The sequence below is a fragment of the Pseudorca crassidens genome, chromosome 7 (assembly GCF_039906515.1).
Source record: "Pseudorca crassidens isolate mPseCra1 chromosome 7, mPseCra1.hap1, whole genome shotgun sequence".
Taxonomy (NCBI): domain Eukaryota; kingdom Metazoa; phylum Chordata; class Mammalia; order Artiodactyla; family Delphinidae; genus Pseudorca; species Pseudorca crassidens.
Genome location: NC_090302.1, coordinates 17742845 through 17763417, shown reverse-complemented (window position 1 = coordinate 17763417; position 20573 = coordinate 17742845). Strand labels below are relative to the sequence as shown.

Genomic DNA, 20573 nt, shown 5'->3' with positions numbered 1-20573 from the left:
AGACACTATAGTAGAAGCTATTGGTGCAATGCTGAACAAAAGTTTGTCCGGACCCTGGTCTTATGCAGTTTACCTCTTAATGTACAGGAAAATATTTTGACTCAATATCAGAATGGATATTCCAGAAGTGAGGGAAACAGGATGCTTAGGGGTCACTGAGCAAGCTGTTACTGGGAATGTTCAAACACAGGCTCTGTAACATTTGTGAGGTGTGGCAGAAAGGAATCAAGAAGTAGACCAGGGTTGGACTAGACGCCTTCATTCCTGAGTTTATCTGCTCTTCCCTCTGCATTGGCAATGTTGTCGTGATAAAACAAAATAATAAAATGTGGAGGAGGAGGAGATACAGACATTAATCAAACAATTAGAAAACATACATAAAAGTATAATGAGAGGGCTTCCCTGGTGGTGCAGTGGTTGAGAGTCCACCTGCCGATGCAGGGGACATGGGTTCGTGCCCCGATCTGGGAAGATCCCACATGCCGCGGAGCGGCTGGGCCCGTGAGCCATGGCCGCTGAGCCTGCGCGTCTGGAGCCTGTGCTCCGCAACGGGAGAGGCCACAGCAGTGAGAGGCCCGCGTACCGCAAAAAAAAAAAAAAAAAAAGTATAATGAGAAATTATGATAACTGCTATGAAAGAGAGATAAAAAGCCTCAAGAAAGTAAACCAATAAACAAACAGGGGGATCTTATCCAATCTAGAAGCCTCAGCAATCTGGTGGATGAATAGCAGTCAAGTCAGTGGAAAGGAGAAAGGAGGGGGAGGGTAAAACAAGTTCCAAGTAGAGGGAACAGCATGTACCAAGGCTCTCTGGCATCACAAAGCACAGTTCCGGAAACTTGAAGATCAGGAGTTGTAAGAAGTGAGAAGCGCAGCCCCTTGCAGGCCACGGTGAGCACCTGGGTCTGGATCCCAAGAGCAGCTGGAGGCCAGTTAAGGGTTTTCATTGGAAAAGTGATGTGAGCAAGTCTTAACTTTGAAAAGATCACTCTCGTTACCAGGAAGAAAATGAATTAGAGGTGAGGGTCACTGTTAGCCGGTTAGGAAGCTGCTGCAACAGTTCAGTCAAGACTTGGACCAAAGTGGGTAAAAGTGGGCATATCTGAGAAATTCCTAAGAAGACAATTCTACAAGGTTTGTTAATGAGCTATAGTTTGGGGGGGGTGGGGAGTGAGCGCAGGAGGAAGGACAAACAGGTATCAGGGATGTCTCGCTGGCTTCCAGACTACAAGAACTGAGATGGAAATCCAAAGGTGCCTATCAAAAGAAAGGCAAAGTCATTTATGGCAAATGTGGTGTCTGCATGGGTTACACATGAAGAGAAGCTACTGTATTTCCACTGGGTGGAGGGAGCCAGCCCTGGAATGAATGGGGGTGAATCAGTGTAGACAGCAGAGGTAGTCTATTCTTTCAAATCTTTTGGCCACGGAGTGAAAGAAATGAAGACACAGTGGCAGAAGAAGGTAATATTAGGCAACGGTAGTGTCCTCAGTAGACTTCCATTTTTTTACACTTTATTAAAAAGTTGAAGGGAAGTAGCTAAGAGAGAGACTACAGCAAAATGAGAAAAAGCAGAGTTGCTCAGATCACACCCTGGCTCCACCAGTTCTTATTTATAGGATCTTGGGACAAGTGATCTAACTTCTCTGTGCCTCAATTTTTCCCAAGGGGAAAAGAAAGATAATAATAGTGCCCATCGTGTTGGGGTTGATCAGAGAGTTCAGTGAACTAAGTACATAAAGTGTTTGAGCTGAGCTCCTGGCACAATTGAAGTGCTCAGTAAGTGGTTGTTCTTAAAAGTACCAGGAAAAGACATTCTGTGATTCTCTTTTTTATTACATTTGCTAACTGAATTCAATGTCCCATGGGGGAAAAAAAAAGCTCTACACTCTTGACACGCAAAAATGCTTGCATTTGCTAAGTCTGTTTGTCTTGCATATCTTACTGAATCTGGTAGTTTTCTGGTCTCATGAAATAGCTATGTTTTCCAGTTTTGCAAGCAGACAAGCCAAGCATTAAGTTCCTCTTTTGTAATTGACCATGAGCGTGTTGAGTAATATGTGGATTATATCCCCCTCTTTTCTTTGATCTTCCCTCTTGCCAAGAACTGCCTGACAGCCTGGTTCCTGGCCAGTTCACCTCCTTCTCATAATGCACCGATGGAGAGGAAGTGGCCCACAATAGCAGAGATTTACTCCAGATTATAAGTACTTGACTTTCTTAATCCCTAAGCAAGGAATTCCCTGAAGGAATATCAGAATGAGAAAGACATATGAACAATGGTTTTGAGTAGTGGTTCTCAAGCTCAGTGTGCATCAGAATCACCTGGGAAGCCTGTGAAAATAACAATTCTCAGCCTCACTCCTCTAGAGAAACAGAATCAGTAGGAGGAAGCCAGGAATCTGCATTTTTTAAATAACACTTCCCCCATTCTCAACCTAAGTGATCCTGATTGACTTTGTGACGTTCTGAGATCCAAGTCTCCACACTCCACTCCACACTCCTGACCTCTTATTCTGCTTTACTTCCCCTCCCCTTTGCCTTTCAATATACTATACTTTTCACTATTTTTATTGTTTACTTTCTATCTCCCACATACACTCCAGTAGAAATTAAGTCTCCAGACGGTTGAAATATATCCCTGTTTTGCTCCCTGATGTATTCCGAAAGCCCAGAACAGTGCCTAGCCCATGGGAGACCCTTAATAAATATTTGTTAAAATTATTTGAATTGAGTCCCCACCCTCCCAGACATCCCATATATGGACTTCTGCAGTGGACACCCCAACTCACTAGTCCTCTTCTCTTAGTGTTCTACAACGTTTGGGTCAAAAACATTTAGAAAATTTGCTGATGCCATGTATCTTTTCCCCCCAGAAGAAAAATGCAATAATATATAATTCTGCATAAACTTTCTGGCGATGGAGATCCAACAACCCTTCAAAATCAATGATCTGCGGACCTGAAATTAATAGCCCTTGACATAAAACCAGCCCTGGTCCTTACAATTCACCCTTCCACAGTTGATGATGTAGTTATTACCCAAAAATGCACGTCTGGTCATGGCTTTCCCTTGACCCCCAATCTTCAAGAGTTCCCTATAGTTCACATGGTACTCCAATCCCTCAGCACAACGTTCAAAGTTTCGGTGACCCAGTTTTCTGCACATCACTTCTCGTTTTATATCTCCCAAATTTTTCACACCTGTAGTAAGAATGATTGACTAAACATACATTTTGGACACAGACTTCCTGGGTCAGAGTCACTAGCTGTGTGATGTTAGATGAATTATTTACCTAAGTCCTCAGATTTTTTTATTTTTAATTTGTGAAATGGACATCATAATGCAAATGTGCCAGGGGATAGAGTGAGAGAACACATACGAATACACACAAAGCACTTAAAAAATGCCAGGCATACAGTTGGCACTCAATGCTAGTTGGGTTTTTTTCTTCTATTCTAAATGTTTGTCACACAGCATTTGACATAACTTTCTTTCCTCTTCTTTTCCAATATACCTTAGTCTAGACCAAGGTTTGTCAAATTTTTTTCAGAGGACTACAGTAAATATTTTTGGCTTTGCCAAAATACTGTCTTCTGGGGCAACTGCTCAACTGAGCCGTCATGGCAGGAAAGCAGACATAGAGATGTGTAGACAGATGAGTGTGGCGGTGTGTCACAAACTTTATAAAAACAGATGGCAGGCTGGATGTCACCTGTGGGCCAGAGTTTTCCAACTCAGGCCTAGGTTAGCTTCAGAACCTCACAGACTTGGGTTCAAGCTTCTCTGAACCTGTCTCCTCATCTATTAAATAGGGATGATAATAATATTCCCCTCAGAAGTTCTTGGATGATTGAATGAGATAAAGCACAGAAAGCCCATGGCAGTTTTTGGCATATAATGTACATCTGGTACCTAGGATTATCTTTATCATCAACAGAGTAGTCTCAAGCTATATCCACCATCTGTACACACCCACCTTCCCTGCTGCAAGAACCTTTTCCAGATTTACCTCCCCCCAACCAGAGTTTCTTTCTCCCTCTTTTCTAACACTGTTGGAATGTCTATTGTATTGTTTGAAAATAAGTCATGAATTAATGTAGCATGTGTAAGCAATTAGTTACTTATGTGGCTCTTCTGCCTCATCCCCTAGACTATGAGGTCCTTGAAGGTACAATCTGTGTCGTGTCTCCCTCTGCATTATCTCTCCTCACACAGTATCTATACACACCCAATGAGAGGTTGTGGTGGTGATGCTGCTGCAGCAGTGGTGATGGTGGTTATGATAAGGGTAGTGGTCACAGTGATGGGCACAGCTGTGGTGGCAATAATGGGGCGGGGGGATCATCTTGGCTGTTAATTTCTTTTCAAAGAGCAGTCATTTGGAATTCTCTTCTCAGTTTGAGCCAAGAAGTGTAAATTGAGCAAACAAATCTTTCTGGCAGAGGGAAAGGATCTGCTAGAATATTCGAAAACCACAACAAGACCAAAATTACACATGGTTCTTCCTAGGGCAGCATGGAAAGAAAAAAAAAATATATCACATTATTGGAATTCAGGGGACTCGAGCAGTAGGAAAAAAAAAAAAAAAGCATCCAGATCTACAGAGTATTTTATAGTCTTCAAAACACCAGCAAACAGTCTCTTAATTTTTCTACATGACAGCCCTATGGGGAAAGTCACCACCATTTCGCAGATGAGGATACTGAGTCTGAGGGAGACAAAAGACATCGCCAAGGTCAGAAGCCATGGCTGACTACTTCAAATTCAGACTTGGCTGTGTGCCCTAGAGCAAGTCATTCCTGTCTCCAGGTCTCAGTTTTACTATTTGTAAAATACAGAGGGTACGATTTTAATACCCATCTCTACTCATAAATGCTGTGTCATTGGAATGGAGTACAAGATATGTGAATCTTTCTCTTTCCAATATTAACTTAAGGAGTAAAATTGGTAATATCTTTGGATGGAAAATAAATTGCAGGTCACAAGGTGCCTCATCCAACATCAAAATATTTCCCTTATTTTCAGGGCAGAACCTAGATCTGATCCTAGATCTGTCAAAAGGGACTGTGGGATAAAGTTAGCTCATACTTTTCATCATACAGATAAGGAAACAGACCAAGACAGTAGAAGTATCCATGCCCAATGCCATATAACAATCAAGGACAGAACCTGGTACAGATTCCATGTGTCCCAGTTCTTCCAAAGAAAACTCCCAACCCCCAAATGGATGGGGTAGATACTGTAATGTCTACTTTATAAATGAGTAAAATGAAAGGTCACCCAGACGATCAACAGGAGAGATGGGACTCAAATCCAGCTCAGTCTGGCTCTTCACCATGACACAATTTTTTCTCCTGCATTTGGAGCCTCTTCTTATTCACCCAAAGGCTAAGTTAATAGCCACACACAGTCTTGGTCATTTAAGCACTAGTTGTGCTTAGCTAAGCTCTGTGGCTTTGGGCTGTGTAAGGGTCATTTAACAGTTGGAGGGAGAAGATTGATGCATTAATCAAATTCTCCATCATTAAGACTATTTTCCTGCTTTGCTTATTCAGAACCACAGCACAAAGTGTAATGAAAGGCTCCTTTCCAGCTGAGGCAGAAGGCATCATCCTTTCCCATGCATTCAAGGAGATGGAACCAAGGATATCCCAACCACCAAAGGAGCTAGTGTCCAATGGTCCCCAAGGCTATGAAGAGCACACGCTGGCCCTTGCCCAGAATCAGAGGCCTGAACAGCCCCACAAACCTCAGGCAAGTCACAGCCCCTCTCTGATACTCCCTGACCATGCCATATAACGGGACTCAGCAGTTGACTTAGCATCTCAAATAACTCAAGGAGACAGGTGTTCTCACATAGAAGAATGGTTCCATTCTGCGTTGGAAGGTCTACAGAAGGAAATCCTTTTACTCATGTGTAATTCCACCTATGGTATCCTTTCCTATAAAGTACAAGTTCCAGTAATATTTATAAAGTGAGAAAAATGCTCCTGAAATCCTTCCATTTGTGATCTGCCCTTTTAGGTTAATCTCTTGCATACAAAATGCAGACCCTACTCTGAACGTCATGTCCCTAGCACTTTGGGCATCTGCAAAGTTATCGAGTGCTATCTAGAAGAGGAGATACCAAAGGAAGCACAGAAAATGGAAGGAATCAGTTTATCTTTCTTTTTTTTTTTTCTTTGCGGTATGCGGGCCTCCCACTGTTGTGGCCTCTCCCGTTGCGGAGCACAGGCTCCGGACGCACAGGCTCAGCGGCCATGGCTCACGGGCCCAGCCGCTCCGCGGCATGTGGGATCTTCCCAGACCGGGGCACGAACCCGTGTCCCCTGCATCGGCAGGCAGACTCTCAACCCCTGTGCCACCAGGGAAGCCCAGGAATCAGTTTAGACAAACGTTATTTTTATCATTATCATAGGAAACATAAGCCCATTACATGCTACATGCCAGGTACTATACATTCATTATCATCTGATCCCCATGAAGTAGGGATCACAAGAGTCCATTTTATAGACATAAAAACTGAGGTTTGGAGAGGTCATTCAGCAAAACACCACAGGAGTAGGGGATTGAGGCAGGGTCCCAACTCAACCTGAGTGGAGCACAGATCTTGCACTATCTGATTCCACTTTGACAAAGTCTCTTGTAGGAAACTCAGAAAGAAACTCACCCAACCTCTCTGCTTTTTCAGGTAGGAAAAGAGAGGGCCAGGGAGGAAAAAGGACTTGCCCCAGCCTCGCTATGACTCAGTGTCAGAGTCCAGGCCAAGGCCCTTTTATGTTTGACCCATGTGGCCCCTGCCTCTGACTGCAAAGAAATGCAGAGAGATGGAGAAGTCTTGGGAGAAGTGATGGGGGTTTGGGGAAGAGGCAGAGGAAAAATGATGGCCAAGATGAAAGTGGCTGCTTTCTCATCACACCAGCCTCTCTCAGGGGCCACGATCCCCTCCTCCAGGGTCGTTTCCAGACCTGCACTGGGCCTGTCTTACCCACTCCTACCACAGCCTGGCTCCTTTGAAAAGGCCTAATGCACAGCAGCCCCTAGGCTGCTGTGAAACTCTAAACAGGACTGTCTTGGGGGTTGGGGAGGGAGAGAAGAAACTAGTCAAGCAGCTCTAAGGTTCCTTTGCAGGTATAACTTAGAGGAGAGGAGCTTGGAGCTGAGAAGACAGCGTCTGCCTGTCTGCTCTAATGCCTCTATGCTCCCCGCTATCAGGGGCCAAACTCCTCACCACCAGAGCCTTCAGAGCTCTGCCTAGCCTGGCCACCGCCTCTCCTCGGCATTGCCGATGGAGCTCCCATCCCGGCCTCAGGGAAATGGGCCACGTTTGCACATCCTTCAGGGCTCTGCAGGAGCTAGGCCTTTGACCCGGAATGCTCTCAGGTTCCTCCTCTCCCCCAAATCCAGTCCTCTACTTTCACTTTAGGCACCCGACCCCCAAGAACTAATTCCAATTTCATTTCCCTAAAGAAGCCTTCCTTCATCCCACAAAGCCCTCGGTCACCCGATTTTAACCCAAAGGCCTGGACTTCTCTTGGTACTCAGCACAGTTTGTTCTCACTTATTTGGTGGGAGTGTTTCAATAATATCTGTCTTCCCCACAAGTCTGTAAACTCCATGAAGATAAAGACCAAGCCCATTTGTGTCCATCTGTCCCACTCTTCACTTCTTGGGGCATGACACCATACATGGCAAATAGTAGGTGCTCAGAAATACTGAATTAACGAAGGAAGGACTCGTGCTTCAAAAGCAGCAGATGCCACATAAGGAGAACAGTGACATCTAGTGACTGCTTTCACACTCCCGGGCTTCTGTATCAGAGAGAACGTGAATCAGCCTCAGGAAGACCCATTTCCAGAACTGATGATGCTGAGGGAAGCTGGCATAGCATCTGGACATGGGGAACCTGACTCCTAAGCAAAGAGGAAAGGAACCAGCGCTTGTCTTGCCACCACACGTGCCAAGAACACATCATAAAAGTCCTGTGACTTGGGGCTTCCCAGTGGTTAAGAATCCGCCTGCCAGTACAGGGAACACGGGTTCAAGCTCTGGTTCAGAAAGAACCCACATGCCACAGAGCAACTAAGCCCGTGCACCACAACTACTGAGCCTGTGCTCTAGAGCCCGCAAGCCACAACTACTGAAGCCCATGTGCCTAGAGCCCGTGCTCCACAACAAGAGAAGCAACTGCAATGAGAAGCCCGCACGGTGCAACAGAGAGTAGCCTCCACTGGCTGCAACTAGAGAAAGCCCACGCACAGCAACAAAGACCAAACACAGCCAAAAATAAAAAATAAAAATAAATTACACACACACAAAAAAAGTCCTGTGACTTAGCTAGTATCGAACCACCTCAAAGATGAGGAGAGCGTGGCCCAGAAAGAGCCCTAAATAGGGATATTCATAGCCTCTCTCACCAAACCCTGGAGAGCTACCGACGTGCTGCTTTTTTTGTCTGCACTGACACAACACTGGTCAGGCGACCCTTGGTATTTACTGGAAGCTTCAACAGCCTCCTCAGGGGTCTCCCTGCTGCCACTCTTATGTTTCCACAGTTGACTCTCACCCTGAAACCAGAGGTTTGGAGATGTACACACGTTTGGCTCTCTTGGCTTTTCTGTTGTTGGTCTGGGGACCTCTGATGCACAGAGTTAGACGATTTGAGATGCACGGCTCGTGACTCAAGCTCATTGCTGCACCACGCGTGGTTAGGCTTTATGTGTTCATCCAGTTAGTGTTAGCTGGTTAGCTACTTGTAGCACTTTCATAAAGCCCCACAAATCCAGCCCCCAAACATCAGCTAGAAACTTGACTACCATCATGTAACAAATGCTCCATCGCGGCATTACCTGCCTCGCTTGACTCAAGATTACCACGATCCTATGTTCATAATTTCCTTGATTCCTTTTTTAAACTATCTATTGCATCTGTATTTATTTTTAAAAGGCGTGTGTGTGTGTGTGTGTGTGTGTGTGTGTGTGTGTGTGTGTGTGTGTGGTTTTCTTTTTGTTTTGTTTTGTTTTTGCGGTACGCGGGCCTCTCACTGTTGTGGCCTCTCCCGTTGCGGAGCACAGGCTCCGGACGCGCAGGCTCAGTGGCCATGGCTCACGGGCCCAGCCGTCCGCGGCATGTGGGATCTTCCCGGACCGGGGCACAAACCCGCGTCTTCCGCATCGGCAGGCGGACTCTCAACCACTGCGCCACCAGGGAAGCCCTGTGTGTCTGTTTTAACTTAAAATAGAGGGAAGGGTATCATGCTATATAAACCGTATCTTTGGGATTTCTTGTCTTCATTTAACATTATGTTCATCCGTCTCATATTAAGTGTCACTACAGTTCATTCATCTTGGCTGTAGTACAGTGTTCCACTGTATGCATATTCGACACCTTATTCAACTGCTCTCCCATCGATGGTCATTTGGGTTGTTTCCAGAGGGCTCTTTCTGCCACACAAATCTAACCCTATCAGCTTCCTGCTAACCATGTATCTTCAGCATGTCACTGCCCTCCAGATTGTGTCCAAACTCCAGGACCTAGCTTATAGTATCCTAAATAATCAGGTGCTTTCTGTTCCCTCTGGTCTCATATCTGCTCTCCCTCCATCTCTTGGTCTCAGTCATGGGAAATTTCTATAGGTCTTTGTAGAGACCATGTACTTTTCTGCCTCAGGTCTTCTACCTGAAGATACTCTCCTCACTTCCTTATTCTCATCCCTGATCTGTCCTCTATAAAACCCTCCCTGACCACTCACCATGCACTGGTGCTTACTCAGCCCAGGAGGATGCTTTGGGAGGGGCACGTAATCCATAGCATCCTATTGGATTGGTCAGTGGTCTACCAGATGGCCTTCTCTGGAGGCCCAGGGCTGTCCAGAAGGTGTTGCAGAGGGAAGAGTGGGGACCAAGGGGAGATGCTTTATCTACCTTCTTCCTTACTGAAGCAGTGGCATCACTATTCCTGGTTTTATGGACTGGGGTTCCTGAACACCACATTTGGAAAAAAATGTTCCATGAACACAAGTGTGCAAACCAGTGAACTAAATCATTCATACAGTCCTCTCAAGCCCTGACATGCTATAATTGAAAGTCACAGAGATAGAAAGAGGAAAAAGAGGAGATATAATTTCATGATTAAGCATGTAGGCTCTGGAGCAGACCAACATGGAGCAAATCATTCAACATCCTACATTTCCTCACTTGTAAAGTGGGCATGAGAAAAGGATGAACCATACGGAATTGCCATCTTTATAAATAAAAAATGGTCAAATGTCAGAAATTCCATATGAATCAACTCAATATTTATAAGTAAATCATAGATTTGGAGGGTAAATTAAATGAGATAACCCAAGTATAGTACAGAGGCAGAGGCTGCTAGGTTTTCACCAAACCCATACCTTCTTCTCCTAGGCAAACAGATAGAATACATTTCCCTGTCTTCATTTGCAGACAGGTGTGCCCAGTGGCTGAATTCTAGCTTAGCAGAATAGGAGATGAAATGATAATTTGCCATTTTCAGGCGTGGCCCATTTCAACTTCTCATGTGCAATCTTCCATGTTCTTTCTTCTTCCACAGCAGCCGTGGAAGCATCAGATTAATGGAGCACAAGATGGAACAGGCTGGGACCCTGAACTACTTCTCAGAGTAAAGCCACCCATCAATCAAACACTTCTATTTAGGACTCTGCACAACAAGAAATAACCTTAATTGTACTAAGCCATTGAGATTGGAGAATTTGCCAGTTACAGCAGCTAGTGTTACCAAGTTATATACATGCTTACAACATGGTAAGGGATCAATAAATGCTAGCCCTCACCATGCTGTTGATGACGATGATGACAATCCCAGTGGACAAAGGGCCCACAAGGGCAGGAGGTAGGAGGGTTGGTTCTTAGATTTGACTCAGTGGCTGTGTCAGGGGACCTCACCTCTTTGGTGCCATTGTCCTGAATGAGAGTGTAAAGTGGTACCACACGGTTGATTTCCAGGAGCACCGGTGTGGGGCTCAGCTGCTCCTTGCCCGGTCGGCGGCAAAGGTGGCAGGTAGATGGACAGCGGCCTTTCTCCTCACAGCGGATCTCCACACCTGAGATGAGCTGGTCATCAGACAGCATCTGGGCCGTCAGCAGGCCTGAGAGGTAGGTGATGAAGGGCATGGACTTGAGCTCCTTCTTGCTGCCCAACTCCGTGGTCTCTGGAGGAAGAGATGTAAGTTCAGTATTGTTCAGTACTGTTCAAAAGGTCGGACTCTTGAACCCATTACGATGTGCTAAGGAGGCAGTTGTCCACTGGAAAGGGAAAAAAGATGATAGAGTGGTTCCTTCGTGATGCTTTGGAAAGAGCACTGACCTGAGGGCTCAGAGACCAGAATGGTGTCTTGTTATACCATTTATATTAAATAACTCTTTGCTTTCTCTGGGCCTCACTTTCTTTATATTTAAAGTCAGTAGGTTGGACTAGAGGATTCTGCAAGGACCTTTGTAAGATGTAAATACTCAAGCATATTTTTCCCAATAAGAAATTCTTTTGTTTACTGTTACTTTTTATAAATTCTACCTTTTTTTCAAAAACTTGTTCCAGTCCTATATTTTTCATGCAGTTCCATGTAATGGGTGAGAAACAAGCTTTGGAGTCAAGTCAATTTCAGTTTAAATCTCATTTCTGCTGGATAATAGCTCTGCTGCCTTGGGAAAGTCTTTGAATGTCCAGGAGCTTATAGTGATTACTTGTATAATGTGTGGTTAACAATAACAACTGAAACAGTTATGACTGGTAAATGAGATAGAAGGAGATGGACCTGTCTGGAGAAGGCATTATTTCCCCTTTCTTTCCGTGCTCATCTGTCCCCTTATTCAAATTTCTTTTCCTCAGTGTGCTGTCATGTGCATGAAGGACGCACGCCCCATTCTGTGCTGTTCTTCTTTATCCCTACAAGTGCCATTTCACACCTCTGTGCCTTTGCTCTCCCTGCCCTACGTTTCCCCTCTGCCTCCCCAAATCTTTACCACCCATCGGCGCTCCATTCCAATGTGACCCTCTTCAGGAAGTCTTTCCTCCTTTCCCCAGCCCTTCTTCTCTGATAAGTATTTCTGCATGTAAGACCCTATCTTGTTAAGCTTATTTTCTCACCTCATTTTCTGTTGACCTCTCCAACCATAAAATCAGTTCAGGGAGACCAGGGGCAATGTCTCCCACTCCTGTCCCCTCAACATTCAGTGCCTAGAACGGTGCTAGGGATATACTTGAGACTTTATCAAGAGAGAGATTATATAGCTGTGAATGGTTAGAACAACATTTATGATCTAGTCTAGAGGCTCCAAAATTCATCTGAGGAATTCTAGGGATCCCAACAGCCATCTCAGCAGCTGCTTGAAGAAGGCAAGAGGGAGACTGAGAAGGCAGGTCTCTAAACCTGCATCTCAGCTTCAGATAGAGTTGTTCCACTTGTATCTCTTATAGACTGGCCTTCGATGTAAGATTTCATAAGAAGAAAGGGCTCAAAGCTTGAAAAAGTGGTTTGTACAACTCAGAGGGTTCCATTTACATCACGGATGATGTAAATGGTGTCCTCAAAGTTGTGCAATGTACAGTCTGAGTGGCAAAACAAGGTGGTCCTGTACTAAGGGACAAAACTTGGTCCAGATGGCATTTTCTTCCAAGCCTGGTGAAATCAGGGCAAGCTCCTGCCTCAGTGGAAAACAGGGGCCCTGGGCACCGAGGCCTGGGAGAAAGAAGGTTGTCTCCTGCTTTTGCTCTCTGCTTGCAGTGACATGCAGCTGATCTGGAAATAGGTTTGCCAATTAGAAATACAAATAAACGCAGTCTTCATTCATTACTCTCTGGGCCCTCGGGCTTGGGATCTGGGCTCCACCTTTTCTGTCTGGCTGTCAGCAAATACTTATGAGCACAAGATCAAAGGCTCTGGGGGAAGAAGACAAGGCAAATTCCAGCTAACCGATCCTTCAGAGGGATTAAAGAAGGGTAGTTACTAAGATAAACAAAACAAAGCTGTGAAGAAGGCATCTCAGCAGCTGGGGAGACAGAGACAGTCTTATATACAGACATGTCAAAAGAAGATGATGATGATGACTTTTGGAAGTGCAGGCCAGAGGGATACATTTTGGAGAAGGGGGACTTCCAACTTGGGAGAGAATAACTCTTCAGGGGAGAAGGTCAGGGAAAGTCAGAACTGCGAGGACATTAGAGAGCAGTTAGCTCCCACTGTGACCCAGAGTTCACTAAACTATGGTCTGTGGGTCAAATCCAGCCCTCTGCCTGTTTCTGTAAATAAAGTTTTATTGGAACACAGTCCCTCATTTGTTTATATATTGTGCATGGCTAAAATGCCAGAATTGAGTAGTTGCAACAAAGACTGTATGGCCCACAAAACCTAAAATATTTACCATATGACCCTTTACAGAAAATGTTTGGAAACCTCTGCTCTATAGCCCTTGCTATAGATGGGGAAACTGAGTTTCAGAGAGAGGTTACACAGGAATGTGGCAGTATGATGGATTAGTTACAGGAAAAACTTTGGAATCAATAGACCATCAATACACTTGGATTATTAACCTCCAAGGAGAAAAAATAGAGTGGGGCACCTTTTCTCCATAAAATATCTTTTGAAAACTATTGAAAAAGCATACCTTTGAAAAGTCTAATCTGGTAAAACCCTCCCATTTAAAATGAGAGGAAACTGTGTCCCAAAGAAGGAAAATGACTTTCCAAGGTCACATGATGACTTAGTGATCCTTTCAGCACATGACCCCAGCTGTCTGTTAACCAATTCAGCACTTAAACTAAACTACTCGTGGTATCTCATTTTTTAGAACACAGATGCCTCATCCCTCATAGCACCTTGCCATAATTTAATTGGGAAAAATATGTAACATGGTGCTGGGAGTAAGCATTCCCTTGATCAAACACACATTCATAGACATTGGGTTAAAGATCTATCTATTTAACAGCAAAATGAGCTATTGATCTTTGCTGGTCTGCTTTTGTCAATAAATCCTTTTTTTTTTTTTTAACAATCTATCAGTTCAAAAAAATGGGGTTAAAAGCCCATAGTCCAGGCTGAAAACTGAATTCTAGTAGCAGTATAGAACTCAAGCTGAATTTAAGGGCTTGTTTTGCAAAAGGAGGGCACTTTGGTATCATCTGGTCCAAACCCACGGCTTAACAAGTGAGGAACCTGAGACCTAAATGGAAAAAGGGATTTACCTCTAAGTCCCATGCATTTATTAACAAAGATCTTTTCCATAAAGATTGTGTCATACCTAAGTTATGATCTGGAGGAGAGTTACATCAGGGAAGACCATTAGCCATTCCATTAATTGTTTCTCTGTAGATACTACCATTGCGAAAGCTAATTGCTTCTGATCCAACTTCACTCGGTGGCTAAAGTCATCTTTTCAAAAGGCAAACTCTATATTCTCCTCCTGCTTAAAACTCTTGCATGGCACGTCACTGCTCTTAGGATGAAGACCAAAATCCTCACCGTGGCACATAGGTAATATGCGAATGAGACCACCTGTCTGCCTCTCCAGTCTGATCTGTCATCCTGTTCCTCCCGATTCTCCTACTTTCAGCTACACAGGCCTTTCTGTTTCTCGGCTACACCCTGTCCTTTCTCACTCAGTCTTGGCACGTGCTCTTCTCTCTGCACAGAATGCTTTCCCCATCCCACCCTCTGGCCCTGCCTTCTCTTGGCTCTCACTCCCACTCACCCTTCAGATCTTAGTTCAGGGGCCAGGACTCTGGTCCTCAGAAATGCCTTCCCTGAACTCCATCCCCATGCCTCCAATCTCTATTAGGGTTTCATACTAAAGATCCTCACAGCATCCTGTTCTATGTGTCACCTGTTAATGTCTCCAGACTATAAGATCCATGAGGGCAGAGACAGTGTTAGTTCTGCCGATTCCCATCCACTTTACGTATTACCTGGAATGCAGTAGGCTTTCAATACGATTTTCAATAATATATTTGAATACATATATATTTATATACCCTGATCCATGTGCCATCTCATCCAAGCATCGATGAGTCTAAGAGTGAAGATTTGTGAATTTCAGGATTGACAATTAATTGATGGCTTGTAATCAAGTGGTAAGCTCTTCTCAAAGTAAAATTAGCTCTCTCAGTTGAAAGGTTGACAGATGAATAGCTGATCAATTTGCCAGTCGCTCTGACCTCCTCTAGGTTCTCACATAGGCCCTTGCCATTGAGGGGATGGGAGAGTTTAGTTAAAACAGGCTGTCTTTAACAGGCCAAGGATAAAGAACATTTTTGAAGAGACTTATCCTCTGTTCACATTTCCCATCCCTCTGAACAATGCTTCCAAAATAGGATCATGTCTGGTTTCAAGCCCAATTCAGTTCCAATGACACTACAACCCATTCATTTGAGAACCTGCCAACTGAACTCTCTTTTTTCTCCTCCCAAATTCCTGCTGGGTATTATTTTGTTGCCACCAAAAAGAAAAAAAAAAAAAAAAAGCCTCAGTTGAAGTGACAACTCCTTGTTGGGAGGGCAGCCAGGGCTTTTCGGCAGGAGGTGATGGTACCGCTTGCCCTCATCCAGAAAACAAAACAAAGGCATCAGACTAAGGGCTTCTGGGAGAGCCAAAGCCGCGTGAATGTTTGTTCAATATTCGGCAACAGCGCAGGGCGCTGCGTCCCGAGTCAGACAGGCTTGCTTTGGCAATAGGCTTGCACTTGAAGCATTTAAAGACTCCACAGGGACCAGAGGGGCTCAAATTAGAAACGCTAAGGATGGGGGCGGGGGGAAGAGGGTGAGACTTTTATATCATAAAGAATGGCCTTTATTACAGCAATGGCCTCCCAGGAATTGCTGAAATGGGATCATTTCTTAGGCAGAGTTACTGTCTCCTCTTGGAGGAAAGCAATTGCCCTGAAGCCTGACTCAAGGACCCACAGAAATATCCTTAACAAAGGGAAAGTAGCCAGCTGAGATGGCATCGGCAAGGACTGAACTTCTGCGCTATGCATTCTGAACTTCTCAGCCTGAGAGTCAAACTCCAGCATCATCAGCGTGCCCTTCATAAATAATAGTACCATCCTGAAACACTACTTGTAGGGATTAAATAAGGTGCCTACTTAATAGCAGGTACTTAATAATAGTACCATCCTGAAAGACTACTTGTAGGAATTAAATAAGGCAAAGGTTTAGCACTCAATCGATACTAGCTGTTATCGGTGTTGTTGTTGTGATTGTTTTAATTATTGCTGTGCTGTTGCTGTAACAAGATGTTAAAACTGAAATTTCTACTGAGACACCAAGACAGAATAGAATTGAAATCCCAGAGCCAGGCCCCTATACACGGACTTTACAAAGGAGATGAATCCTGACTAGTTTCATAACTCTAGAAACCTCAGCCAGAACAAGGAAATAAAATGAGGTCAGAGAGTAGACGGGAAGGATATAGGAGAGATTTGCTTTGGAGACAGCTATTACCTAATGTTTAGAGTCCCCAGCACCCCAGGTGGGTCATGTAGAGCACATTACCTTCTAATCCCAAGTTTTGTGATAAGGAGCCTCAAAAGAGTGCCTCTTGGAGAAACTGCTACATTTTCTCGGCAACGGGGAAGATAGTGGACTAGGGTCATACCCCACCTGCAGAAGTTCTAGTGGCCTATGGCAGCAGGGCAGAAGAGGCAGCACAGGGATTAGCCCCAAATCCCAGAGGTTGCCAGTGGGAAAAATGCTTGAGTATTTCCCCCGGACCAGATGTGGGTCACATGAGAGAAAGAGCTGGGCTGGATCTGTTTTGAGTCTTACCCAGGAGGAATTATAACAGAGGTTGAGGGGTCCCCACGGTGAGAGTCCCCATAAGGTGAGCAGCCAGAGAAACAGAGGGTGGAGAGGGATGAGCAGTAGCCAGCCACAGAGATGCTACATCGTCTCAGGTCTTGGGAGAAGGCCCTGGCCACGAGGACCACTGAAAAACCACAGAACGCCCCCCACCCCGCCAAGAGAGAGGGTCGGTTTTAAAAACCTGCCAGGACCGGAGAACACAGAGCCAGATACAAGGCTATCAGGGCAAGTATGACCTTCCAAATCCTTACCATTCCTCTCTCCTGCTTCGACTGTAGAGGGAGAGGAAGAAGAAGAGCAAGGGAGAGAAACAGAACGAAGGCCAACCTTGCCCCACGTCCTAACATCCCCACTGGGGAGGGAGAGGAGATCTGACTTGTCAGATTTAGAGATCTGATTAAAATCTTGGACTAGACATCCTAATTCCTGATGTGAAACTGTTATCAATTTAAAATGTCTATAGCACTGTCTGTTCCACAAAAGTTATAATAGATTAGATGTGGCTTAGCTAAGATTTTCATCTAGGAGCAGAGGAAGGTTATCCAGTGAATATGTTAAAAGGAGTGTGGGAACCAACTATGATACGTACTTTCGAACATGCATATATTCATGATCAGAACTATATTTTGATCATTCTCAATTTGTACAATCGACTGAACCGTTTACATCATCATCATTATAATGTTAAATTAATAGTTAATGTTAAATTAATATCTGCCTCCCTAACTCAACTGTGAGCTCCATAAGAGCAAGAACTATGACCATTTTCAATGACCGCTTGCATGCCCAGCACAGAGTTCAATGTCTGATGTCATGCAGACAGTTTGCAGGTGACTATCTGAATAAATAAACAGATGAATGTGTACTGATTCTTTTTTACCTTTAATCCCCTCTATTCCTGTAACCCTTATCAGACTTCAAATCCACTATCTCAGTCTTATCACCATAGCCCCAAAGGCAGACAGTCTTAACCTTACTTTATGAATGTACAAATGACAACTCAGAGAGGTAAAGCAATTTTCCCAAGACCACAGAGCTTATAACTAGTCTAGTTTTTTGCACCTGGTCCTACTGCTCCTTTCGTTGTCCAAATTTCTTGCCGAAAAATTTTCAGCACTAATTCTTACTCCTGCACAAGTCATCCCTGTTGTAAACACTTGGGCCTTCCCCGTTCCTGCCACCCCCAGACAACAACCCTAGGCTTCCCCACCCCTTTCCATGGGCTAAGGGATCTCATGGGTAAGAGGCACTTTAAAGGTCAGCTGGTCAGAAATTCCATCTAATGCTTCATTCACCACCAAATGATCCTCTGACTGCTTTTTGGATGCTTCTAATGACACAGAACTCATTACCTTTTTAGGCCTCCAGTTCCATTATGGGACAGCTCTGTTGGACCTAGACTGGCTTGCCATCTAAAAACTACAATTCTCATTCTAATCATAAGACCCAGATCCAGAGCTATGCACTTTGTGCTTCTTGGACACCCTATCTGCAGTACTCAAGCCTGCCCCTACTTGGGGTTATGCTAAGATTAGCCAACAAACTACAGTTCAGGCAGGTGAACTCCCACCCTTAGGAACTGTGGGGCATTCTTGAGTGCTTTCTGATTAAGGTGTGTATGTCCGAGAGAGAGAGAGAGAGAGAGAGAGAGAGAGAGAGAGAGAGTGTGTGTGTGTGTGTGTGTGTGTGTGTGTGTGTTGTGTGCATGTTTGAGGAACGGAAGGGGAAGCAACGGTGCAGACTCTAAACAGAGGACAGGTCTACAAAACTGCCAAATCCTAGGACAACTGATCTCCTGTCCTAACCTGATTTGCAGCTTCTTCCCTAAATACACAAGTAATATGCCAAACTGCAGAAGGGAAGCTATAGGACAGTGACTTGCTTGGGTTTAAATTCCAGCTTTTCCATTTCCAGCTGGATGACCTTGGACAAGTCATTTAACCTCCCTGAGGCTCCATTTTCTCATCTGTAAAACGTCAACAATGCTAGTACCTAAATCTTGGATTATTTCGAGGATAAACGAGAAACAGAACTCAATGAAGAATTTATAAATTCTAGGGTGTCAGGAGCATCATCAGAGGTCGTTTGTTCCAGTGCTTGGCCTTCAGCTCAGCATTATTCACTCCTGTGCATGTCTGAATCTGTAAAGCTTCCCTTGTAACCTGCTGGCGCTTTAACCACACTGTCAGGAATCTCCTTAAACTATCCGCTTCCTTCCTGGTGAACACAGTAGACAAGGGTAGAATTGAAAGCTTAAGTCTAAAGCTATTTAGTCAGACTACCTGATTCTGAATTCTGGGTAAGTCACCTTACCTCTCTAATCTTAGTTTTCCCATTTGTAAAATGAGGACACTAATTCCCCATTGAACTGCTCTGAGCATCAAAGGAGAGATGCAGCATCTATAATTTCATATAGTCTTTGTTATCATCCTACAAAGTAGAAATTGTTGTCTCCATTTACAGAGGAGGGAACTGAGGCTCAGAGTGACAGAGTATAGCCTACGAGAGGATACTTGTTTCAAGTGATGGCAGGTCAATCTCTGAGGAAGGTCATATCCTCTGTGGGGCAGGGAGAGGGACCCCTGGATAATGCCCAGTAGCCCAGTAGTGGCTGATGTCTTTTGTTTGTAAATTAAGATTATTTTAATATTTTTAAAAAGCACAAAAACAGCCACGTGGTCCTGCTGTATTATTTGCCCTAAAGTAAGGGGCAGAGTGAAGAATCCCAGTGCAGCTTAGTGGGCCCGAAAGTGGTTCTTCCCACAGACTAAAGCATGCTCAGCCCCCACCTCCCCCTGACTTACATCGCTCTTGCACGTCAGGGAGCAGTCAGCATTGCAGTGTATCATTTACTCCTGCCTCTTGAGACAAGGTGGGCTGTGGCCAGTAACGGGAAGGTGAACGAAAGGCCATGTGTGATCTTCTGCTGCCCTCTAGTGCCTTCTTAGGACAATTGCTCTTGGGAAAAATCTTAGTTCTTTCATGCCAAAGCGTGACTACTGTGGGCAAAGCAACTTGCTAGGCACCGAGGGCAACAAGAAGGAGAGTAAAGGCTTAGCTATGATACAAGGAAGCCTAGCGTAATGACTACAGAGGTTCTGAACAAACATTACTTAGAAGGCCTACCAGTGCCAGGTTTGGAGCTAGGTATGGGGTGGGGGTGACATTATGAATAATGATTTGTTTCAAACCTACCAGTACTTAAGTGCAGAGATTTGATGGAGTGTATCAGCTAGGAAGGAAAAGCCATAAGAGAAGGAAAGGGGAGAGATGGAGATAAGGCAGTGAGAAGAGATAAACAATGGAGTAGGATCTTAAAGGAAACAGGAAGAGATGAACTCCCAGGTAGTGTTGGAAAGGATGTGGTCCGAATGTCGATCAGATCTGGGTTTCAATTTCAGTTTGATCAAAACTATGCATTTGACCAGAGCTTCTGTGTACAGTTATGCGAGCTGTGTACTGCACGACAGTGACAAGGCAAGGGGGTGAGTGAGGGGCTGAATCCTGTCTCAGCTCCACTGGCCATGCCTGTACCCACGGGGTTGAATCCAAGCAGAGGAGCACCATTTCCTAATTCATGCAAAATGTGACTTACGGGCTAAGGCCTTGGGTGTGACCATGGACAAGCTATTTCCTCTCTTGGAACCTCTGCTTGTTTATGCATAAAGTAAGGCTATTATCACCAATAATAAAAGTTACCGTAAGAATTTAGATAATGTACGCCTGTGCCTCTCCAG

At 44.6% G+C, this 20573-nt stretch overlaps 1 protein-coding gene across 6 annotated transcripts in view; it reads right to left on the bottom strand.

Annotated features, from left to right (window-relative positions):
- ASTN2 (astrotactin 2) overlaps positions 1-20573 on the bottom strand; it is a 911537-nt gene that overhangs the window by 176959 nt on the left and 714005 nt on the right. For all 6 annotated transcript variants that reach the window (XM_067743527.1, XM_067743524.1, XM_067743522.1 and 3 more), the window contains one exon: positions 10929-11194. In XM_067743527.1, coding sequence (XP_067599628.1) covers positions 10929-11194 — 266 coding nt within the window. The remainder of the gene's footprint in view (positions 1-10928; positions 11195-20573) is intronic.